The sequence below is a fragment of the Anthonomus grandis genome, chromosome 8 (genome assembly GCF_022605725.1).
Source record: "Anthonomus grandis grandis chromosome 8, icAntGran1.3, whole genome shotgun sequence".
Classification (NCBI taxonomy): Eukaryota; Metazoa; Arthropoda; class Insecta; order Coleoptera; family Curculionidae; genus Anthonomus; species Anthonomus grandis.
In genome coordinates this window covers 101,956-128,213 of record NC_065553.1, presented here as the reverse complement: position 1 = coordinate 128,213, position 26,258 = coordinate 101,956, and the positions used below count along the sequence as shown (strand labels likewise).

At 31.2% G+C, this 26,258-nt stretch overlaps 3 protein-coding genes across 4 annotated transcripts; 1 reads left to right on the top strand and 2 right to left on the bottom strand.

Moving 5' to 3' along the window:
- Positions 1–481: 481 nt before the first annotated feature.
- Positions 482–10,622, bottom strand: LOC126739824 (uncharacterized). The gene is made up of 9 exons (XM_050445646.1): positions 10,496–10,622; positions 9,866–10,054; positions 2,417–2,566; positions 2,171–2,361; positions 1,887–1,980; positions 1,368–1,823; positions 1,137–1,309; positions 803–1,073; positions 482–662 (listed from the first exon to the last, which is right to left on the bottom strand). Exons 1-9 carry the CDS (start codon positions 10,554–10,556, stop codon positions 532–534), a joined length of 1,716 nt encoding a protein of 571 aa, XP_050301603.1. The 5' UTR covers positions 10,557–10,622; the 3' UTR covers positions 482–531.
- A 1,563-nt stretch (positions 10,623–12,185) lies between these two features.
- LOC126739749 (uncharacterized) lies at positions 12,186–13,712 on the top strand. Its single transcript, XM_050445548.1, has 4 exons — positions 12,186–12,201; positions 12,521–12,787; positions 13,240–13,415; positions 13,530–13,712. Exons 1-4 carry the CDS (start codon positions 12,186–12,188, stop codon positions 13,710–13,712), a joined length of 642 nt encoding a protein of 213 aa, XP_050301505.1.
- A 2,759-nt stretch (positions 13,713–16,471) lies between these two features.
- Positions 16,472–25,315, bottom strand: LOC126739601 (uncharacterized). Of its 2 annotated transcripts, none has more exons than XM_050445356.1 (10): positions 25,186–25,315; positions 22,640–22,728; positions 22,101–22,580; positions 21,960–22,053; positions 21,454–21,677; positions 17,358–17,592; positions 17,127–17,305; positions 16,823–17,072; positions 16,617–16,769; positions 16,472–16,557 (listed from the first exon to the last, which is right to left on the bottom strand). In XM_050445356.1, the coding sequence occupies exons 1-9, from the start codon at positions 25,244–25,246 to the stop codon at positions 16,621–16,623; spliced, it is 1,761 nt and encodes a 586-aa protein (XP_050301313.1). In that variant the 5' UTR covers positions 25,247–25,315; the 3' UTR covers positions 16,472–16,557; positions 16,617–16,620. The 2 variants fall into 2 exon arrangements, with proteins under 2 accessions (XP_050301313.1, XP_050301314.1); XM_050445357.1 differs by having other exon boundaries at positions 16,621–16,769.
- Positions 25,316–26,258: the final 943 nt, after the last annotated feature.

Genomic DNA, 26,258 nt, shown 5'->3' with positions numbered 1-26,258 from the left:
TTTTGTTCTAAATTATTCAGTCCATGTATATTATATGGTATACCTACTATTTAAAAGAAAATAAATATTTTTTAAATCTTAATATGAGTTTTTGTTACCTACAATTACGTTGTTATATGCTTAATGAAATAATCAATAATGAAATAAGAAGCTTGTGTACAAATGCCTTGATCACTCCCTATCTTATATCCTACCACCTTTTAAATATATAGTCTTTTAGTTTCCTACATTTATGAAAATTATTTGTGGCTATAACACAATATATAAGACTTACGCTAAGAAAAAAAAAGAAAGCTACAATCTTAGGAATAGTATTGTCGGATTTACAAAACTAAGTGAAAACTGTTGGAATTTATTCTATAGTACCTATAGAAGCCGAGATTCACTCATTTATTGTTGACAATTTTTTTGAGTCCAAAATTGGCATAAATTTACTTCAAAAAAATCATATAAGTTGGTAAACGTAAATGAAACACTAAAATACACTAATTTCATTTATTATCAATCAAAGTGATATTTCATGATAAAAACTTACAATGGCAATTCAATATCCAGATGCAATAGAGACTGCAAGCTAATGGACTTCGTATAAGCAATCTTGGCATCATCTAGGTCAGTCTGGCAGGCTCCCAAATCAACTTCAGAAATCACTTGCAGTATAGCTGAGAAATTATTAAGAGAATTAATTAATTTGATCAGATTAGATACAGTCATTTTGTTCATTGTCACAAAAATGGCAGGATAAACTAGTAAATAACACGAGGAAGAGATGACAGATGGTTGTCAAGAAATATGGATTTACCTTTGATTACTCCCTCTACAATACCGTTGGATCCAAGTAGTTTCTTCAAGTTGAGACTACTGTCACCGAGTAAGTTGATGGCGCTGTTAAGTGCCTTAATGATATCCTTGATAACCGGAAGTCCGTTCAAAGCATCATACAAACTTCCGGCCGACTCGATGCGATTCCTTAAATCCGGAATTTTATCGAGGATCGATTTTAAACTCTTGCCATCTTTGATTTGGCTTAGGTCGATGTTGATCGGGATATCTAGGTCTATAAGCTGCTGAGTCTGAAAGAGACAAAAAAAAGTGAAAAATTCAACTGCTTTCCACGTTTTTGATATTTTACTTACCCCAATAGGACTATTCAGCTTAATTATTAAAATCAGTAGTAAATTAGGTAATAGTTGGTTGGGAGGCGTGATTTTTTTAATCAGCTGTACCACTTTGCTTATTAAACCCAATGGTCCCAAGCTCTCAAGGTTATTGATAAGATCATAAATTACTCTTGAAAGGTTACATTGCTCTAAAATGAAGTCATCTATATACACTCCACTCACCTTTTCAGCTTATTATTCACTTACCAAATATGAGGTTCTGTTTTAAAATGTCAGTGGCGAGTTTCTTTACATTTTTCAGATCATCAGAGACTCCAAGCTTTTTCAATGCATCCAGAATATTCTTTAAAAGACCATCCAATTTATCTTCGAGACCATGAAGATCTTCCGGGTGAGACAGTGTAACGAATTGAATCAAACAGTTAAGTAGAGTCACAATAGCGATAGGATCGTCTGGTAATGATGTAATTTGTCCCAAGATCTGGAATATTCCAGTGATTCCAGTGGAAACGTTACCACCGAGTTGCCCGATGAGAATACAAAGGTCAGGGAGCGTTTTGAGTTTTTCGCCCAATGGTGAGAAGTCTACCGCTGGTGCTAATTGTAGTATTACGTTAAGGAGACACTCTAAGCCGTTTGCAGCACCCAAGACCGGTTGACTACGTATTTTCGCACCCTCTTTCACTAATGTTTCAAGGTCTTCTACAAAAATTGATTCAGTTAAATATTTTTTCGTTTTAATATAAAAATGTAACAACAACTTACTTTCAAGAATTTGACTAATTCCGTCTAAGCCTTTAAGGATGTTAGTTATGCCGGCCAAGTCGCCGCTCAAGCTGATATTATCATTGGCGATTACCTTAAAAATTAATTATTTAGGTTAAAAATGTATGTAACCAATATCTATATCTCAGAGAATAATGCGGATGTACAGAAAAAAATCAATTGAAGGCTTTATCGTCCGTCTCTTTTTTGCTATTTATATGGATAAATTTATAACTTCTTTCTAGACTATATAATCAACTAGGACTCTTAAAAGTCATACTAACCTTTAGTAATCCATTAAGACCTCCCTTCAATACTTTAATCAAATCCTTGACGATATCGCTAACCAAACCTAATCCCAAGGATGGATCTCGTATTAAATCTGCGTCGGCGAGAGTCAATAGCTCAGCTAAAATCGATGATACCTCTTGCTGAACCTTTTTACTCGCAGATTCTATGCTGGTTACAACGGTGCCTAAAAGTCATTTTAAATTGAATTGATTATTATAAAAAAGGTTTTAAATGCTTACATCCACTTCTGGTAAGCAAACTCGATAAGCCCTTAGGTAAGGATTTCAGAACGTTTTCCAAGGAACCACTTTTGGCTTTCCATACTCCTTCAGGCAGATAAATGCCTTTGCCGGTTGTTAGGTTGATGCATGTGGCACTTCCAGAAGTACCTGAGGTGAAAAATTGACATTTAAAAAAAAATTTCCTTTACTTCCAACCAAAACTTCCAAAATAATCTGTTAAATAAGTATATACTCATATGGCAACGTTGAAATGCCACCATTTATTGCTGTATAGAGATTTGCTGAAGTCAATATCTTAAAAAAAAGTAAATAAATTACTCTATTAAGAAAAAAACTCAAAAGTCCATGTTGTGGACCAAAGTGTAAGTAAATGTAAAAATCACCTTATCGCTTAAAGAGCAACGTAAAAGTAATATACAAATCAATGAAAAAGTCAATGTTTTATCCAAGGTTACAATGTTCAATTATACTTAAGAAACTAAAGATTTAATGAACGTTTAGAGTTTGAAATTATTACTTTTATTTAACATTTTAATGTGTAAAGTTAAAGTGTTGAAATTACGTAAAAATCAATAGAAAATTCAACGTTTTTATTTTATTTTACAAAATTTAAGTCTACCTAAGAAATTAATGGTTACAGTTAAAAAGAACATTCATTAACTTTAAGTTAAATTAAAATAAAAATTACAAACTAACATGAGAATTGATATAAAGTGTAAAAATTACGTAAAAATCAATAATAACTTTTACGTTTTATTTTCAAATTTTACAAAGTTAACGTAAAAAATTATTGATAGAATTACCGTTTACAGTTTGAAATTATTTTAAAATAATTACTAAATTACAAAAACACGAGAAAATTTATGTTAAAGAGTGAAGGTTATGTAAAAATCAATGTAAAATAATTAACGTTTTTATATATAACGATGTATAAGTTAATGTCAATACCAAGGTAAAAATTTTGAAATTACATGAAAATCTATGCATTTACAAAAAATTAATAAAGAAATATGTCTTTAAAACTTCATAACATCTATGTAAGAATAAAAGTTACAATTAGCGTTAATAGCATAACATCTATTCAAAATTATTGTAAAAAATCCAATCTCAGTTTTAAACTTTACAACGTAAAAATTAACAAATCACGTTAAAATCAATGAAAAAATAGTGATTTTACAATATCTGCATCAATATCAATAAAAGTAAATATAATTATTAGTAAGCAAATTGACTAAAAAGCTTAAAATAAAATAAAAATCAATATCTAAATTTACAGCATAGTTAAGTCAATGGAAAAATTAAATAATCACTTGTAAATGGTTTATAATTTTTTTTAAAAATGATGAAATTAATGTAAAAATTAAAATATTACGTAAAAATTAATCACCAAATCATATAAAAATCAATGTCTAAATTTAAAAGTTCACATTATTTAAGTTGATGTAAGCATAACGGAAATACGTGGAAATTAATGCTATAGCGTAAAAAGAACATTAAATTTAATTTTTTCGGTAAATGTAAATATAAAATTTGAAAAAGAAGGTAGAAGTAACAAAATTGTGCAAAAATTTATGTAAAATGTACATAAAAATCTATAATCTATACAGTTAATTAAAAATCTATACAGTTAATTAAGAATCAATAAGAAAATTAACCTCTATTTATTTATTTATTTATTTAGCAGTTTATTTCCAAGAGGCAAAGCCCTGTTACAGGAAAATCTACAATTAATGTTTTGAAAGTGTAAACAAGTATTAAATTACTATAAATTAAATAACAAAAAGGAAGAGAAAAAGAATTATGGTAACTGTTGGTTTGTCAGAGACAAAACTAGATCCTTTATGGAGCATACAAATATGTCACAGCACAGTTCTGCACATTTGATTCACGGGATCCTGAAACCTAATGTTAGTTCTGGCGCGATCTAAAGCAAAAGTGATATTTGCTCTAGAAGCAAATCGTGGTACATAAAATAGAATATCGTTCAAGAGAGGAGGAGAATTTATTCGATTATTGACCAACTTGCATAAGAATGTTACAAAATGAATTGTTCTCCTCATGGCCAGAGATTGCAGATTAAATCTACCTAACATCAGATCATGATCATGTCCCCTAACAGGATATATTCCATCCTCACGAAACATAAAAAACTTTAAAACCCTTCTTTGAACACTCTCGATGTAGCCAACATGGCATTCATAGAACGGACACCACACTAAGGAACCGTATTCCGGTCTTAATCTAACAAAGGAAAAGTACAATAGTTATATTGAGTTTGAGTTGTTAAAGAGTCGGCTATTTCGAATGACAAAACTTAGAAGTTTCAACGAGGTCACTGTCTGTTCAATATATGGCACAAATGTGAGCCTATCGTCGAATACAACCCCTAGATCTTTAATAGAAGTACTTCTACAGAGGATTTGATTGTCTATATTGTAATTAGACAAAACAGGATCCTTGGTTCGGTAAAAGGAGATCACACAGCATTTCGAGATGTTAAGACATAACTGATTTCGACTGCACCACTCCCTAATTAGGTCCAATTTACTCTGTAAGAACAAGCAGTCCAAGATTTTCAGATCATCAGCATAAGCTAGTCTAAGGCAGGAAATCAATTCTATAAGATCATTAATATAAAAGATAAAAAGAAGTGGGCCGAGATTGGATCCCTATGGGACTCCAGAAGTTGAAACAAAGGTCTTAGATCTGCAACCTTCCACCTCAACAAACTGTAGACGGTCAATAAGGTATGAAGCAAGCAACGAAATTAGCCTTTCTGAGAAGTTGAAGTGCTTAATCAATTTTTCCAGCAGAATGCTATGATTTATCTGATCGAAAGCCTTACTGAAATCAGTATACACCACATCAACCTGACTTTTTCTATCGAAGGCTGAAGAAATAAAATGAGTCACATTACAGAGGTTAGTGATGCACGACCTTTTAGGAATAAAACCGTGCTGATCTACAGAGAGTAGTGATTGAACTTGGGGAAGAATTCTGTTATAAACAATAGTTGGAGAAGACCTATAATCACGATATGCTTTTTCCTTCTTAAAGATATTAGAAATAATTTGTTTTGAAAACCATACTGGAAATCGCCGTCGTTTTCGTTGTTTTTAAGGTGCTGAAGCAGCAAAAGCTGAATCAAGTCTTTTGTAAAATTCCTTGCAAGCGCTGTCAACGTCAGAAGACTGCAAGACGGACAACCAGTCTGCATCAAGCAATAAATTATACATCAGTGGAAAGTCTGCTTTTCTGTAGTTAAACTGCTGTAGATTATTTGAACTTATAGAAGAATTATATTTATGAGGGGAAGTCGATTTAAAAGAAATTGTCAAAGCAGGATGATGCAAATCTTCGTCAATAAGCGGTGATATACTTTTGATGACACTGACGTCGAAATTTGAAAAAACCAAGTCAAGAAGCCTATTATTAACATTTGGAATATTGTTAAACTGCTTAAGACCAAAGATCTCGCATAGGTTGGTCAAAAGCTTGCACCTGATACTGCTAGCTTCGGTTGTCTGATAAGACGAAACATTAAAATCTCCAACAATCATAACGCGTTTTGTGTGGACCAGATCCAGTGACATAATTATTTCACACAAGGTCTCAAAGTATCTCTCGGTTGTGCAAGGAGGGACATAGATTATAAATAAATAAAATACAAAATAACCATAAGTGAGCTTACAACCTATAATATCTATAAGTGGTGTGGAGTTAAGGATGTCTTCCAAGTTAACCCTCTCTAGGTGGATGTTGTGAGAAGCTGCTACCAACCACGAGTAGCGGCCACTCTATCCAGCTGTCTGTCAGATCTGAGCACTCTAAATGTTTCTGGACACAATTCAGAGTCGAGAATATCTGGTTGAAGCCACGTATTGGAGAAGGCAATGATGTCAAAGTCGCACACGGAGATCCCTGTATAAAGCTTATCAGTCTTGGTGCGGAGGCCACGTACATTTTGATAACAAAGATGTAGGTGGTGTGAAGTGCTGGAAGGATTTAGTTTTTGTGGCGATGACAGGCCTGCCATTGTCAAACTTGATGTACAGATTTGTTTCTCCATTGGATCGCCGATGCTCAAGTACGTCCTTGACCTTTTGCAGATCACTCCTCTGACTAGGAATGAGGTCAGCCTCAACGTAAACCGCCTTAGCAGAGCTAAACCTGCTCCGGTTCTTTAGTACATTAGTTACATCAGAATTGTTTGATAGAACTATCTTGAGACATTTACGACCTTTACTATTTGGTCTGCCCAACTTAATCACTTCTGAGACATGCACTTGCTTGCCAGTAACTGAATTTAGAAGATTAGATATTTGGGTAATTTCTGAAGTGTGTGGTAAGATTTCCATATTAAACAGCATGATATTATTTATTCTCCTCTGTCGATCCGTGACCTCTTACATTAAATCATTGCTGTCGTTGACCTGGGATTGAGAAGTATTAGGTGGTATATTATTAACTTGCTGTTGGTTATTGTCCAGATCACTCACTTTATCAATAACCTCACTAAATTGGGTGGTCATGTTGGCTTCTAATGAGCTAAGTTTTCCCTCCAAAGATTCAATACGCCTCTGAAGAACCGGGATGAGCTTTAAACCCTCAAGGCAGAGAGTACACAAATATTTTAAACTACGTATATTCTTCAATTCTATGACTCTGATCTCAGAACTAGTCAGATCTGAACATTCATAATGAAATTGTTGCCTACAGTCATCACAGTCGACAAACTTGCATTTATCTGTAAATGCTTTTTCACATTTGCAACACTTCGCCATATTTCTAGAAGCTCTATGGTGTGCAAACAGATTATGTTGGTTAGTCTTGGAAATCGACGTATAAATAATAAAATGACGTGGAAATTACTTTTCAATTTTTACAATTTCAAAACAATGATTGAATTAAGTAATTAATAAAAATAAATGAAATAACTTAATAATTAATTAACAACGTAGAAATGACGGAATCACGGGGAAATTAATATTAGTATGTCACAAATATCAGTGGTAAATCAAGCCCTTTTCATTTTTCAATGTAAAAGTCAACTACAAATTTATGAAAAAATAAACAAATTACATGAAAATCAATGTAAAAACTAGAGATAAATCTATATATAATAATTAAATTTATGAAAACAAATAATTGAAATTTAAAACTTTGCAACGTCTGTCTCATAAAACCGTAAAAATAATTAAAACACAGGGAAATCAATATGAAAGTGTAACAAAAATAATGGTAAAATCAATGTCTTTATATTTTTACAATGTCTAAAGTCAAAGTCAAAATCAAGGTAAAAGTTATAAAGTTCCGTGAAAATCTATGTAATAACGAAAAATCAATGAGTAACTGCGTTTTTAAAGCCTTGTAATGTCTACGTAATAATTAAAGATAAATTAAATGGTAAAATCATTTAAAACATTTGAATACAAGTATATCAACAAAAGTTAATATAATTATTAACGAGCAAATTAATGTAAAAAGCTTGAAATCAATTAAAGATCAAGATCTAAATTCGCAGCTTTATCATATTCACTCACGAGTAAATTCTTTACATTTTTGATTACGTAAAAATTGATGACCAAAAGAACGTTAAAAGCATGAAATTCAACGTCTAAATTTAAAACTTGATTTTATTTAAATTCGCGTTAAAAGAACGGAAAGACGTGCAAATTAATGTTATATTATAAAAATAACAAAAAAAATTAACATTTTATTTTTAATTTGTATCTAGGTCAATGTAAAAATCAAATTAAAAACGAGGATAAAAATCATGAAATTGCTCTAAAATAAATTTAATATTTACATTAAAATGAACTCTAAAGCATAAAAGTATGTGAAAATCAATGTAAAATTTACATAAAAATCAATGAGAAAATCAACCTTTAAATTACGTAATCATGTAGAAATCAATATTAAAAATGTTCTACAATACTCAATTGTAAAAATAACGGAATTACGTGAAAATTAATGAAAAAGTGCACCATCAGACAGGAGCAAAATCAACTTTGTTACATCTTTGTAACTTAAGAATCAATATCAAATAAATGTAAAAATTACAAAATTATTTTAAATTCAAATTCAATAAAAATATTAGGGATAAATAATAAGAAAAGATATTTAAATTTAAGAAATTTAAAATTATAATCAATGTAAAAATCAATAAGAAAATTAACCTATTAATTACGAGACCATAAGAAAATTCTCGATAATTTTACAATGTTTAAATCAGCGTAAAAATAACGGAATCATATGGAAATCAATATAAAAATATTACAAAAAAAATCAATGGCATAATCAATGTCTTGTATATTTATATAGTGTAAGTTAACCTAATTATCCCAAAATCAACGTGTTAAGTTAGAGTGTAAACTACAATTTTAGTTTGTCTAAATTCACGTAAAAATAAATCAATAAATCTATAGTGTAAAAAAACAGATTCATGTGAAAATTATTATTAAACAAGTCACAGATAACAATAAAAAAGAATCAACATTCAAATAATTGGTGAAAACTTACCAAATATAGAAATAGTTCAATAACGAAATTAATAAAAAATATTTATAAAATTTACTAAAAAAGTGAAAATTCCTAAGAATTCGATAATGTTTAAATCAACGTAATCACGAAAACAACGTAAAAATTATTCAATGACTTTTTATAACCTTTTACATTATCCAAGTCAACGCATTCACGTCACTATGTAAATCAATGTCAAAATATAGGATATCATTAAAAATATGATTTAAATCAACTTAAAAATAATGTTGTGATGTGCAAATAAAAATGTAAGAATTTCATAAAAATCAATTAATTAAAGAAATCTTAAGAAATATTTCACAACCTTTAAGTTAATGAAATTACGTACGAATCAATTTATAAATTTAGATCTGTACATCTTAAGTAACTTGAAAGATATGAAGTCAATGTAAAAGTTACACAAATCATAAATTTAATGAAAAAATTATTTTCTTAATTATATCATAAAAAAAATGCAATGTTTAAGTTAAAGGAATTACATATATTTAACTTAAAAGATATGAATTTACTATAAGATTTAAATAAAAGTTTAACGTCTTTGAGTGCTTTTTATATTCAATATTTTAACGTAAAAATCATTTAAATATCAAATAATATCAATAAAAATTACAACATTTAAATTTACGTCTCTAATCGGCGTCTAAATCAGTTAAAAGTCAATAAATGAAAACATCAATCAATTACTTTAAATTTTCTCAACATCTAAAATACCATCAAAGTCACGGAATTTTCTTAACAATTAGCTTTTATGTTTTTACTTTCAAAACTTTTCATTAATGTAAAATTTTGTAAAATAAATAACCATTTAATATTCATGTTCGCAAAATTCTAAACTGATAGTTTCGGATATAAACTAGACACTTTACAACATCTAATAAGGTCAAAATTAAAGTGGATTCTTACCATCTAGAAGGGCAAAAAGATTGGCATTCACATCAACGGCCAGGGCAGCGTTAGCAGTCGAATTGGTGATGACCAAAAGTCCCGCGATCACTCGTAAATTTAATCCTGGATTCTGGATATCACGTCGAATACGATCATGGGTTTCGGATTTTATAAGGGGAGATCCTCGTATATAATTCGCACCAAGATCTTAAGAAAAAAATCAACGGAATAATTGTTTTAATTATGGCTAAAACAAAGTAGGAGTTCGAACATAGAAATTGCAAAAAAATCTGATTTTTTATAAATATTTTTGTTGTTGATTTTGAAAAATAGTTGTATAAAAATAAGCCTAGAGCTTCAAATTCAGATTAGGATATTTTTGGGAATTATCATTTTTTTAAAACCAAAAAACCATTAAATTTTGGAAAATTTTATAAAAATCTAAAAACTGTAAATTAAGGGTGGCAAAATGCGCAAAAATTAAATAGCTAATTTACCATTATAAAAAAATTTACTAAACTTCCAATTCAAAATAATCAACATTTTCGAACCAAGATTTATAATTTAATAAAGCCTATATTATGAAATATTAAACAATTTTTGGAGAAACTCATATTAGAAAAATAATAATTTAATAATTATACGTACCATGGACATACGTGCTGCCCAACAATATAGAAAACAATAAGGAAATATATTGTTTATTCATATTGTTTGATAGTAAAGTTCACAAGGAGACTGTATTGCAACTGTGAGAAAACAAACAAAATCCAACGTATTTATTGGAAAATTTTCTTAAGAAAAAATTATTTTGTGCACATATTATTGTAAAGATAAAAGTTTTTTTTATTTCAAATGTTTAGCAAAATGCTACATTAATTAGTGTCCATATGGATTTTTTGCTATATGTATACATATCTATTTAAATTATGTGTACATATTAATCATTATTTAACATAATTTTTACTATTGGTTAATGATAATCAGGACATATCTGTAGTACCTTTATCGCTCGTCAAGGTTTATCGATGTCTATATGGTATAATTACCATTAATTGATAGGAACTCCTAGTTTTTTCTTGAAAACCGAAAATTATTTGGTAAGAGTAAAAAAAAAAGTTGTCTGGTACTTTTGATTTTTTTTTAACGATTTAATTAGGTTTAATGAGCGTGGTTCATTTTCTAAAATACTTTTGGAAAATACTTTTTCAAAAAAAAACAGCAGGCATAGCTAACTATAGAACTTATTTCATTATAGCCTCGTAAAAAAACTTTCCAAGTCCAACTTTAAAATAATATCCTTTTTATTTATTTGCTTTTCAAAAATTTGCATAAAACTATAACATAAGGCAGAAAAAAATATATTTTTAAATAAATGAAAAATACTTTTATTTAGCTATGAGCTACATACAAAAACCAAATAAATATACAGTATGTAATAAAACGCTATGATTGAACTAATTAAAAATATTTATACCCATAATGTTAATTATTAAAAAAAACAATGGCAGTTTTCTTGGGTTTGTGGAGTTGTCAAAGGTGTTTGACACGGTAGCGCACAATATTCTTTTTAAAAGTTAAAACAAAATTACTTAAATTTTTTTTAATAAAGGAACCACTGCTTCTAATAAAAAAATATTTAACTGGTAGGAAACAAATAGTAAAAATTAACAATGTTCATAGCGAGTATAAAAACATTACTACAGGGCATATTGTTAAGCCCTAGACTTTTTCTGGCTTATATACAGGGTGTTTGGCGGAGGGTTAGCCAAACTAAGTGGGCATATAGATAGGCTCAGATAGAAAATATTTTCTTAATAAACTTGTGTTCTAAAAGTCTCGGGTTTTTTTATATCATTGATTTTGTGTTATTTTCAGGATTTTTAAACAATTATGCCTTTTGACATCTTTAACAGTAGTTTATATTATATTTTATTGCTTTTTGTATACCAACTATGCATTCAAAATGTTGTTATTAGGATTTGCGATAAAGAAGCTGCAAATAATTCGATGAAATTGCCACTTAAGCGTAAGCATGATCGCGTTTTCCTTTATACCGGAGTCTCCGTATCATCTGTGAGAACAATTTACAAGCAAGATGAAGAAAGGCGACAAAATAACCTTGATGAAATATTAGCCAGTCCAGGGAAAAAACGACCACGGAAAACTGTCGTCGAAAAAGATGGCAGTTTTCATTTTCAAATAGTTAGGCATTGTATCACCAGATTTTACCTCGAATATAAAGTGGTTCCGACAACTAGAAAGTTGTTAAGAAAATTAAAAGAAGAGGCAAATTTTTCTTATTCCAGGGAAACGCTTCGGCTTTTATTAAAGTCAAATGGCTTTTTTTTGGCGTAAGTGTCAAAATAAGAGGAAAATCTTAATGGAGAGGCCCAATATTCTTTCCTGGAGATACAAATATCTTCGCGAAATACGAAAATATCGTGAAGAAGGCCGAAACATTATTTACTTGGACGAAACTTGGGTGGATAACGATTTGACGTTCAAGAAATGTTGGCAGAGCGATACGGTTACTGGTATTTTAAAAAATATTAGTTCAACGGGTAAGCATATAATACAAAACAGTGTGTGTATAAGTTACAGTCATATATTTTTTCACGGGCAAGGACCCGTTAAATTTGAGAAATATATATATTTTAAATGATATTTTAGGTCGACTAATAATTGTTCATGCAGGTTCCGATAAGGGTTTTGTGGACAATGCCTGTTTAATATTTAAAGCCGGATTGGCCACAGATGATTACCATGGTCAAATGAATAGGAAAAATTTTACTAGATGGCTCACGGAAAAATTTTCAAATATACCTGCCAATTCGGTAGTAGTGTTAGACAACGCTCCTTATCATTCGGTGCAGCAGTATAAAACCCCAACAAAATCATCTGTAAACAGAGATATAATCGCCTGGTTAATTAAGAAAGGTAGCTAGCTATAACAACTTAATTAAGCCTTTTGAACTGATAAATTTTAAATTTTAAATATATAAATGTACCTATTACATAATATGTACATACATGGTGAGCTAATGAAAACTTTCCACCCCAGTTTCTTCAGATATTTTCTTTAAAAAAAAATTTTTGATGATCGTTTTTTGACTTCAGGCGAACAAATTTATTTGGTATTTTCAATCCCTTAATTCTAACCCTCAGGCAGGGGTGACTATCAACCCCAAAATCTTAAATGGTAAGGGTATCACTCGACACCCCTTCCTATTTAAGATTTTGCGTGGCGTTACAGTTAAGGGGTTAAAAATACCAAATGAATTTGTCCCTTGCAGTCTAATATTTTTTTTTAAGAAAATGGCTGAAAAAAATGGGGTGGAATAAGGTTTTTCCTGTATATTATTATGTATTACATATACTATATGTTATAGGTATAAGTCACGATGCAAGTGCCAGAAAATTTGATCTTTTCGATTTGGTTTTACGCCACAAACCACCTGGTGACCAAAAAGATTATATAGTAGATCGGATTATAAGGTCCCATGGGCATACTCCATTAAGAACACCGCCTTATTTATGCGAGTTAAACCCAATTGAATTAGCTTGGGCAAGACTCAAATTTTTAATAAGAAGTCGGAATACTAATGGCAATTTTAACATTACAACCTTAAAGGAGGTTACTGAGGATGCTATATCCTTGATTTCCGAAAATGATTGACAGAAATTTTGCCAGCACGTCAGAACTGTGGAGGATAAATTCTGGGAAACTGACCAAATCATGGAAAAAATCGAGCCCCTTGTCATCACAATAGGAAATGAGGACAGTAGCACTAATGGCAGTAGTAGTGAAGACGATAGTGAAGACGATAGTGAATACGAGGCTGAAGGTAAAGAAAACGAGTGAAAATAAAAACATGTTTAAGTGAAGTGTGTGAGAAAAAACATTAACATGAATAGGGGAAAGGTCCCTATATTGGACCACCTAACAAATTACCTCTGTAAAATGAAATTTTGTGAACCAAATTGTATCAAAAAAATTGTACATAACTTTAGGCCTGTTGTGTATAAATGTATAGAGCTTACAAAACAGGCTAAAACCTGTTCCTATGGTTAGCAAAAAAAACAAATCAAAATAGAGTCATTGGTCCAATTTAGGATACTGGTTTTCTCTTTTGAACCGCAAGTTCCCTAAATTGGACCATTTCTATGTTTTTTTTTATTTTTAATGGAAAAACGTTTATTAAACTATTCAAATACAGTACAAAACTAAATGTAATTCTAAGATAAATTTACTAATATACATATAAGCCTAAAATATTGGGTATATAAAAGAAAAAATCAGTCAATGTCAGACTCGCAATTTATACATTCATAGAACTCAGTATTGCGACCAGTAGACCAGAAGTGTAATCTTGATACCTGAAATTGCGTAATATTTTGGGTAGGGTGCGCTTGAAGCCATTTATCTGCTGCTTGATTGTAATATGAACTAAGGGACTTAAAGAATGAGACGTCACAGGGTTGCAACCAGTGTGCTGGGCAGTGACAACATGATGATTCCATTATCCCTTGCTAAAGTTATGGCTTCTGAATTTTTTGTATGGGTGGTATGTCCATCCATTATCAAAAGATTTTTTTTATTTTTAGATGGCTTCGCAAAATTAATGAAATGCCTTAGCCATTTTGCGAATAATTCACTTATTATCCAGCCCGATTCTGAACAAGCAAATTCTGTTTCTGGAGGTGCGCCTTCTTTGAGTTCATCTTTGAATCTTATTCGCTTGAATATAAGCATCGGTGGGACGTACATACCAGCAGTATTAATACAGCAAACACATGTCGTGTTTACTCCACGTTCTCCGCTTGTAAGAGATCCTATTTGATGCTTACCCTTCTGTCCAATTATTTTTTGCGGTCTCTGGACTGTAGAAAGGCCGGTCTCATCGACATTATATATCTCCAACGGACCAAACTTATGTTTATCGTAAAGAGCAGTGGGGCAATTAAAAAAAGCTTCAACTTTTTCCTTGCTGAAACCTACAGCCCTCGCCGCTGAAGTTGCCTCCGGCTGGCGAAGCGATAGCTCTTTGTGTCTAGACATAAAACAATAATACCACTTTTTTCCCGCTCGTCCATTTTTAAACTTGTGCGGAATTACGATCTCTTCCTCAATTTCTGGTGGAAGATCTGCTGCTCGTCCAAATTTTCTTTTCAATTCCATGAACATCTTTGTTTTTGTCGTCAATTCTGCGTTTTAAAGTTACCTTCGGTATTTTATATCTTCTAGCTATTTCGTTTAAACCTATACCTCCATTTTGATGAGCAATTAAGGCTTGTTTCCTATCTTCCTCGTTCCATTTTCCATATTTTCCACGTTGTGACATATTTACCTTGAAGAAAAAAAAAGTTGCTTAATTTGAACCAGTCCAAAATAAGAATTATTAAGTGGTTCAATTTAAGACACTATAACCTCACTTTAAAATAGTCGTTTTTAAAACGGTTTTGTTGTGAAAAACAAGTAAACTATTAGGTGAAATAATGGGCGACAACATGTTTAAAATGTTTACATAGGCAGATGACAAAGTTACTCACCAGTAAAAAAATAAAGCCCTAAGAAGCTAACAGCAAAATTACATCAGCCAGCACGAAAACATAACACATGTTATTTCCCGAATTTCGAGCTGCCGCTAGCAAATATATAAGCTATATCTACCGGCCAACAAATGGCGCCTGGCACAGTTTTTATTCGAATAAAGGCAATGGTCCAATTTAAGAGCCGGTCCAAAATAGGGACATCTCCCCTAATAGTAAACGAAAAATTAGGTAAGTTCTTCTTGGATTTTAAGATTTACTCAATATTATAAATATCTTGAAGTATATTGATACAAATCAAATAAAGATGATTTTGGATTTCTAGCTTTAGTAGATCAAAAGTTTTGAACCAGAAACTCGGAGCTTAGGGCTTACTGGTGTAAAGCAAAATTCAAACGACCATAACTTCTGAACTATCGGTCTTATTGGAAAAAATTTAAAAGATTCTTATAGGCATTCACTCATTATTCAATTGTGTTTATTACACTTAGAACAGTAGATCAATTGCCAATGCCAATATAAACATATTTCGTGTCGTGGCTTCTTTGAAAGGAACAATTTGTGTCACATCTGAAATATTTCAAATAATATTTTATTTAGAGTTTCACTGACTATCACAAGCTTATTCATTAGTATATTAATTTAAATTAAATAAAGTTAATTTTATGACAATAGCTCCAGTAGATCAAAAGTTATCAACCAAAAATCCGAAGCCTCACTTAATAAAGGTTTTCTGACGTAAAACAAAATTCAAATGACCATAATTTCTGAACTATTGGTCGAATTTAAAAAATTAAAAAGATCCTTTTAGGTCACTCGTTTAATTTTTCACTTAAGTGGAGAACTTTACACCAAATTCTCAGAAGAATGCGATTCTTGATAATTGGGATTCCTTAATTAGTTATTTCAACTTTTCTTACTAAAGTATCTGACGCAATAAAACATCAATCTTTCTTTTGTAAATTAACAATAAAATTTACTTCAGTCTCCAAGATTTTTAAAAATTATAATTCCTTAAAACCTTTTGTCAAAAAATCTATTAGGAATAACATTTTTAATAAAAAGCCATAGTACTCTGTGCATACCATTTATTTTTTGTTAAAAAAATACGTACATACACCACTTACATCTAAAAAAATCTCGAATTGCTTGACAATCTGCAAATAAGAACACATATAAAGAACATATATAAAAATTAAACAGAGAACGACGATACCTACTTAGCTGCTACAAGACGAAGAGATGCAGACTGATAAGCTAACTTTAACGCATCCGCTTATACTTGAGCTAGCCTCCAATAGAGTCTTAACTTGAGATATGATCGAAGACGACACTCCAAGACTGATTCCAGTTATAATCTGGATAAAACCTAAAAAGCAACCAGTTTAAACTTGGATGGAACTTCAAACCGGAAGTACTCACCTAAAATCAATTTCCTCACATTGGCAGCTCCACTTAGTAAACTCTGAAGGCTCAAGGAGCTATTGACCGAAGCCAAAGCAGACACCAAAGCAGACAAAACGACACCAATAACCGGAATTTGTTTTAAAACGTTAAAGAAGTTTCCGGTGAGCAAGCTCCAAATAAGAGAAACTGCCCCGGATAAAGCTTTCTTAAGTGAGGCGAGTCCTTGCTGCTCCACCTTGATTCCTATAAGTATAAGTTGCCTTACCTACAAAATTCACAGTTTAACTTTAAAGGTTTGATATCGAATCAATCAGCTTACTCCAATTGAGCTATTCAGCTTCAACAGCAACACCAACAAGAGACTCGGAATTAGTTTGGAGACTTCTATGGCCGCTTGAAGCTGTAGCACCACGTACACTATTACCTGCAGTAGGGTTGAGGATCCCTTAAGAGCTCCCGTAAGCAGTTTCTTGATTATTACGGAAATGTTTACTCCACCTTGAAAGTTCATTACTTTAGTGTCAAATAGTTTCTTTATTAAAATTATTACCAATAGTTAGAGTGCCAGCAATTAGAGCCTTAAGGGTCTTAACCAATCCGCTCAGAGTTGTGGTCAAGTTAAGTTTTTCGATGACACTCACTAGTCCTGAGAGGAGTGCTGATAGCTGTGCGCTCAGGTCTACGTTGATTTCTTGACTGGAGTAGGCGACGAACTGGATGAGGTCGCTGATTACTACTTCCAGGGTGGCGTTGTTGTTCACGAGGGAAATTATTCCAGAGACGATCTGGAATATGAGGAATTTGTAAGGCAATTATGATCATTTCAGCGTAAACGTGTATGAGTAGGGAATTGTAAGGGTGGCACTTGTGGATGAGTGGCTCTTCTCATCGGAAAATGAAAAGAAATATAGGGATTCACAAACAGGATTGAAAGATCAATTTTATTTTTTCACAGTGATTTGGAACTGTTGGAGTCAAATATTGAAAGATGTGTTTTTTTCGAAATTTGCCCTACAAAAATTCCTGTATTATATAATGATGATTATAAATAATTTCACTCGTTTAATGTCGCTATTAGAGATCTTCATTTAGACATTCTGTCATTGAATTTGGCACCGAAGGAATTTTAATTGGTTCATTTGAAATATTCTTCCTACAAGAAAGAAGTAATAATGTCATAATAGTAATGGGTGCTCAAATTCATCTCAGAATGCTAAATATTCTTAAGACTTAATATGTGTATTAGTGGCTCTTTTTTTAATTTAGATATATTTTATTATTTTGTCTATATCTCAATTTTAATATAACAAAATTAATAAGTTATTGTTATTTAATTATTATGGTACAATAAATGATTTGAATTTTATCTCCTGAATAAGTCCGACTAAAGATTTCAGATATGATTTGATGATTTTAAATAAAAGGCGAGTACGGATTTTCAATTCATCGAGATGTGTTGATCCATACTGACCATGCAGCATCCTTCTATAAGCCCACATCTCCAAGGAGTAAATTTTTTCGATTGTAGGACATTTTTAATCTAGTAAGTGCGGATTCGTCCAAAATCTTTTTTGTAATTTCTATGATTGATATTCGATCAATTGCTAGTCGACATTTAATATCATTTTAGCCCCACATTTGTCAGTAATGATGCAGCGTGGGAGAAACAGACTACGACCCGATACTGAGAACCCGTAACCTCACTTTACAAAAAAGAGCACCGGGATATCAAGCCGGGGCGACCAGAAAAACAACCTTTTATATTTGCTGAGTTTACCTGAGAATATATTATATAAAAAAATAGATGATCTCATGGCAAAACCTAGCAAACTTAATGAGAACCTGGCGGTCAAACTGTTGCTGGAGACCGGTTAAACGGGCCCCACTTCACATAAGAAGCAATTATGTTTCTACTTTGAGTTTTCTCTATCTTAGCAGTGCCTCCGAGAGCGGGCAGAATATTGTTTAATGAGAATATCTTTTCCATCACTTAAGTTCTTTTATCCTTAAAAATTTATATAGACCCAAGGCTGTTATTAACGGCCCGAGAATAAACTCAAATCAACAACGATCTGGTCCAAAACCGTTCACTCCTCCGTCCGACCGATTTACATGAGTCAAAAAGGCTCTCGTTCTGGGGGGCGTGGTCTGCGCTGAGGCTCTCAGCCAATGCGAGGACGCTCCTTATATCATAAAAGCAACCAACACGCAAAAATCCCACACAGTCAAAAACCTGAAGCACTCCGCAGTCCGCTGCGACCCAGAATTATAAAAAGCTAGGCGCCAAATCTCGATAAAACGTCAAGTGAAAAAACTGGAAAGAGCCATGCTGCTAGCCCGGAGGAAGTCAGTCCACAACAAGATAACCTCACTTTACAATAGGAAGTGGGTGATCAACCTTTAAGTTATACAAAGAGAGCTAAAGCATCAGAATGAAACAAAACCTCCACTGCAATACAGACTACAGGGATAGGCACTATACATAGATGTATTGGACTAGTTGCACTATCCAAAGATCTGTTCTTGGTTGGCGCATGAAAAAAGAAAGAACTTTTCTCGATCGATCGCGAATTATAACAAAAAGTTAAACTAAAAAAGAAGACAGTGATCCAAGTGAATCCCCTTCAGGTGGGTCAACAAACTATAGAGCGTATAGAGGGTACTCTAGTCCTTTTGAACTAACCAAAAAGGCTCCCAAAGAAAAAAGGAAGATTGGATAGACAATTTTTGCGCCAAATTTCATCCGAAAATTTTAGTCATTCTTCAGTCTTCGGATAAAGTTAAAATAAATTTAACGTTTAGGGTGATTTTTCATGCATCCGTCATATCATAATACGGCGGGGCTAAATATTTTCTACTGGTAAATACTGGCTTCCGATATCTGATGGAGATCAGTACGAAATTATTTATCATTTGTCAATATTTTTGTCTCATTTACTGTCAATGTTAGAACTGCCTCTTCAGCTGCTATATCACCACTGACATCTCTCATAACTGCAAGTCGTTCATCACAAGGTATTGACTCTCTTACACCATAAAGTTTTGTTAATTTAGATCCCACAACATTTAGTAAGGTATTTTTTAACATCTCACATGTCATCTTTATATAATTAAAATATTTTTTTATATCAGAAAGCTTCATCATTATCTTCAATGTTCCAAAATACGGTCCTTCTAACTGTATCACAAGCTTAGGGTTATTCTAATATGACATAAACACACTGACCTCAGAATTGTTTTGTTCCAGACAGTTGAGCTTTAATTATTTTCCCAAGCATGGAAAAAAGACCATTAATATTTTATTGCAGGTAGTTCAAGAGCACAAATTCATAATTTATGCATTTAGACCAGATGAACTATGGATTCATGATTTTTATTTATTTCAGGCAGTTGAATATATATTCATTAATTCATTCATAATAAGTGAAGACAATGCATCAACTTATTATGATTTTTCATGATTTTAAATACCATGGAGGTAATGGTCACTACCTTGGCATTTCGAAATTAGAAAAGAAATTTTATTAGAGTCACAAAATGCTGAAATTTTCTCCCTTTTGTAAACAGAATCGTATATGGTATAAGTATATTCTTCAGTTTAATAAATATACCTTGATCATATACAGTTGATAAATATACCACAAGTTGATTTAATTTGAAAATTGTATTTTTCAACATAAAAAAACGTCTAGAATAAAAAAAACTGAAATTTTTTAGAACACTTATTGACCTATCTTAAAAAACTAAATTTCCACTTAATTGCGAAAAAAATGGCAAATGGGACAACTACTGCAATTTTCATAGCGATACATCTTGCTTTCAAGATATAAAATAGGGTTTTTTCACGTTTTATTCGAGAACCCTAAAGTTGTGTGAAAAATGTATAGATACAAAAACTATAGATTTTTATATGACCTATCATTTTCTTAAGAAGCATTTTTTTTTCAGGCAATTATTCTCTGCAAAAAAACTTGTTTCAATAACCGTACCCTTAACCCCCCACCCACCCTACACAAGTTACCAGTAAAAAATTGTTTTAAAAAATCATTATTTTCTAAAATAATACGCATGAAAAACTACTAGTTTCGTCATTACTATCCAATCTAATAACAGTTTCTTTATTTAAATTTGTTAAAATGGTATATATGTATATTAATATATATTTAAACCAAAATAGTGCTATTAGATTGGATATTGTGGATGAAAAACAATGTTTTTGCAGAAAATATATATGCAATATTTAATTTAATAATACTGTTTATTTAAACTGGATCTAATTTTATATATAAATATTTAGTATAAAAACAGCGTTATTAGATTGGAAAATATGGGTTTAAAACAGTGATTTTTTAAAAGAATTTCATCAAATATTTGAGGTGTAGTAATGGAATTTAAAAACTAGATATGTGAATCTCGTGTAAATTTTTTTAAATGTCGAAATATTCTCCCTTTGGTAAACAGCATAGCATATGATATACGTATATTCTACCGTTTAATAAATATCCTTTAATTCCTTCGTTTAATAACCTTGACTATATATGGTTGATAAACATACCAAAACCAAAAATGTACTAAAAAATCGTTGACTAAATATATATTTAAAGATAATAATATATGATGTGTTGCTTGGGTTAAATCATATTTACCGAAAAAAGTCCATTTAGTCCAACCGAAACGTTACCGCCAAGCTGAGCGATCAACTTAAAGAAACTCCCTGCATCATTAAGTAGTTCTCCAAGACTCTGACTGATATCTATGGATATGCCAATTTCCAAAACCAAAGCAATCAGGATCTCTAGGCCACTGGAGGCTCCTAGGATCAGTTCTAAGTTCAATTTCACACCCTTTTCGATTAAGACAGACAAAGATCCTGGAAAAAAATAGGATTTTGTGTAATTTTGGCATTAGTAATCTGGAAAACATTGTATAGAGGAAAGGCGTGTAGACTTTTAAGTAGAAAGCCCTGTATATTTAGATTCTACGTGGAGTTTCAAAAAGTTTAAGAAGTTACATACTGTACTTTGGTCAAATGGTTGGATTAAAAACTAAATACTCCTTAAATTTCTTAACATTTTATGTAGAATCCTACAAAGCATCTAACATTCCGACATAATTTTGATTTTCACACAATCAACTATTAGAATTGACTTACCAACAAGTTTAACGATTACTTGACCAACTCCTTGAAGAGTATTAAGCAGTCCAGCCAAGTCATTAGTCAGATGAATAGTCAATTTTCCTACAAGCTAAAAACAAGCATTAATAAAGACCTTTAAAGCCAAACACGTCATACTTCAAGTAATCCTTTAAGAGACCCATTGAGCAACCCTACGAGTCCTTTGGAGATGGTAAGCACAAGGGTCAAGCCCGCTTCAATATCATCCTCCAACTGCGCCGAGATGTGCAGAACCAACTTGCCAACGATTTGATTGATAACTTGATAAATGGTCTTCGAGATCTTCTTCAAGTTGAACGTGGTGCCTCCGGAGATGCTAAAAATGGCCTTCAATCCTCCGGTGAGGGAAACGATCCACGATTCTAAAGAACCATTGGCCGAAACCCAAAGGCCTGTCTTAATGTAAACTCCGGTTTGTGCTGAGAGGTCAATAGCGACTCCAGCACCACTGGTACCATTTAACAAAACCACAATTTGGGCGGTGGCGTTTATTAAAATAGCCACGTGGGCTGAGGTGTTGGCGACCACCAAGACGTCCTCGACTACTTCCAAAGTAAGTCCTGCGTTGACGGTTACGTTGGATTCAAAATGGCATTGCTACAATGGGTAAGATATAGCTTACTAAGAGGAGGTTTTGATGTTATACTGTGGCTTACCAATTCGCAGACTTGATTAGATGCGGCCCTTTCCCTAAACACGTCCAATCGGTGTGAGCTGACTGGCCCTATACCTTTGGCCCTCAGCTCTAAAATAAAAAAACAAGAAAAACTTGAGAGATTTTGTGTAGAGTTATGTACACGGTTATAAATGCACAGCATTTGGGTATTTTTAAATCGTCTCTTTTTGAACATGATAGTTGATTTTCTCCAATAAATTTATTTCTTATTAGCACTCAAATATTTTTTACATTTCTTCCAGGTAATTGAACAGGTTTTCATCAGTAAGTTCAGCTTTAAAAAGTGAAAAGTTGAGACAGAACAAATTAGTAATAAAAGAACAACAAGGAAATTAAATTAAATAATAGAACTGAAAAAGCAAAAAAATATTAAAGAAAACGGGAATAAATATGAAAATAAGGCGCGCAAAGAAAAAAATTGGTGTATTATTGACATGCAAAGGAATATGATTAAAAAGGTTTTATCTTAAAGTGTATTGAGTAAATAAGGGTTACATAGTACAAATAAGGATTACATAGGAACAGACTTTTTCGGATATAGCTGTAAATAATGCTTTAAAAATTGGTCATACAAGAGGTTTAGGTCTTTATTTAAACAATCATTGGCATACTCAGGACTAGAGGAATCAAAGGAAAATATTCACTGGTTGTCGTCAGTGTAAATATGATGTTTTTAAGTTTTTAAACACGTAACATGTTGACGCGTATAAATGGAATAAAGTGTGTCAAAAGCTATGCTGTAATCCTACATAACCAGCACTGTCGATATGTTTTCATCCAAAAATTTAAAAATTTGATCTGTTAAATTACAACGTACGGTTTCACAGCTATTGTTGGAATGTTGTGGCAGTTGGAACAAAAATCAAATTATTTTATGGAAATCATAAAATTATTTGTCAAAAATAAATTAATCTGCGGCCTCTGACCCTTTCACAGATTGATATTAATTTAAAGAGTCTCACTAGAAAATAAAAAAAAATGAAACAGGATAGAAAAAAAAACAATAATAAAAGAATAATAAGGAAATAAAATAAGAAAACTGAAAAAGCTAAAAAATATTTAAAAAAACGCTAATAAAAATTAAAATAATGGACAAAAACAGACCATTTTTGTAATTTTTGATTGCGATTCTATGCCCAAAGGTAGTCAGATTCTTTTTGTCCTTCCAAGTTTTTCAATAATTGGGAAACTCAAGTCTTAGGGTCTACTATACAAAAGTTAATATTTATTTTTTTAAGTCAATAAACATCAATTTAAGAGACTTTTTTTCGTCAGATTTTAAATAAAGGAGATAAAACTCTGGGACTAAAAAAAAAATTCCAAAATTTGTTTAGTTTTTTTAATATGAAGAAAAAATAATAATTAATGACTTTTTTCAACATAAATTAAATAAATGCATGATAGAAATATAGATCAATTTTTCTATTCTAAACTTTAAGGCTACCAGGGTTAACAAAATTCCAAAAATAGCAATTTTATGAATTTTAAATATTTCAAAAAAAAATAATTTTAAAACACTCACTACTTCGCTTCAGATTTTAAGTAAAATGGTCAACATTTTTGCATTTTTTTTAATTTTCTTAAAGCTCTTAATAATTTTAACTCTAATAAAAGGCTCTTAGGGTTTAGAATAGAACGGTCCAAAGAGTCTAATTTAATGAATTTAAATCTTAAGTTAAATAAAAAAAAATTCTATAATACTGACTTTTTATTTTTATCTTCAGATTTAATATAAAAAAATTAAAATTTTTAGATTTAAATTCATGATAATCCTGGGAGTCCTATGGTTTATTATACAAAAATTGGTCCTTATTTTAGGTCCAAAAGACCAATCTGAGGAATTGAAATTATAATTTAGACCAATATTTCTTCTGTTTGTTCTATTTTCTAATTATTAGGGAACTTCTTGGCAAAAGAAAGCAACTACATCCAAGCATAGAATCGTAATAAAAAATTACAAAAAATTACAAAATCTCTCTCTTTACATCTCATTTTTTTCATTTTTCTTTGCGTTTCCTTAAATATTTTTTAGTATATATTTTCCAGTTATTGGGTTACTCCTTAGACAAAAAGAAACTTACTGCTTCTGGACATAGAGTTGCGACCAAAAATTACAAAAATGTCTCTTTACGCCCCTTATTATTCCTTTTATTAATGTTTTTTTAAATATCTTTTAGCTGTCTCGGTTTTCCTTTCTAATTTTTTTATTCTTCTTTTTATTATAAATTTTTTCTGTCATGAAATTTAATTTTCTTTTTTTTTAATTGATGATAATGAGATTATTGTATAACATAGAGATTTCATTAAATCAAACTTGGATAAACCTATTATAGTAGCTCTAACAAGCAACAATATGATCGCTTCAGTGGTTGTCTATTTATTTCACTATATAGATCTAATTAGTCCTTAATAAAAACTATTTGAAATAAAAATTTAAAAAAAAATACTTTACTTTACTTCACTCCATACTTTACCCAAAACAAAAAGTATATACATACATACATAAATATAAAGAAAATTACTTACCATGGACGAATGTGCTTGCGAAAAGGGCACAAAACAAAATCGAATACACCTTTTGGTTCATCTTCGATTTTGTTGTGATATTTTCAAATAGTTCGGTGTGAACTTTTATAGTCGGACGCTTATCAAAACGAAATTCCGAAAATATTCGGAAAAGTTCATTTAAACGTATGCAGGAATTGCGATTTGTCGCATAATTTTCGCAAAATTACCGGCATAATTCGGTTGTAAGTATTTGGAAAATGTTGGTTAAATATATTTGTTAGGTATTTTGTTGTGACCTTTAGATATGAACTTTTGCATTTTTTTCTACGTAAAATTGCTTCAAAAGTAGATATCAAGGCATTCATTAATCATTGTATTTTGATTTATAATATAATTAAACCCTAATATTAGGCTAATATTTTATAATAAACATTTCCCAGTCAATCTACGTTGTATGGAATTTATTTTAATTGTTCAATAAAGAAATGGTCCAGAGAGTCGTGTAATTTCAATTTAACACATATTTACAAAAAAAAAAAACAATTTAATTCATTTATACTGAAATAAATAAGCTGTAAAATAATAAATATATATTTAATGAAAAATAAAATACATATATCATTATATAATACAGTAATGACTAGAATTACACAATACATAAAGAAAGTATATAAATCTATATCTATATGGGACTGTACTGGTATATAATGAGAAATGCAATAGATCTTAAATACTGATAAACTTATTTACTAAATATTCTTATTAAAGAGGTATTTTCTAAGGTTATCAGCGGCAGGTCATGGGTTGTTTGCTTATGGGGTTTAACTATGGCCCAAAATTTTCCCAAAAAATTAAGTTACCTAGATTTTTTTTATTACTAATTAGAAGAACAAGTTTGACTGTCTGAATTGAATAACAAGATTTCCAAAAATTCACAAAAAATTCACATTAAAGCTAGTTTTTTGATAAATTCTGGATAGCTGTTGGAGCCATTTAAAATTTGTCCTTACTATTTGAAGTCATTTGTTCCAGCTAGATGAAATCAAGGTTTAATTACTTCAGGTATTTAATGTTTTATTTTATTTATTATT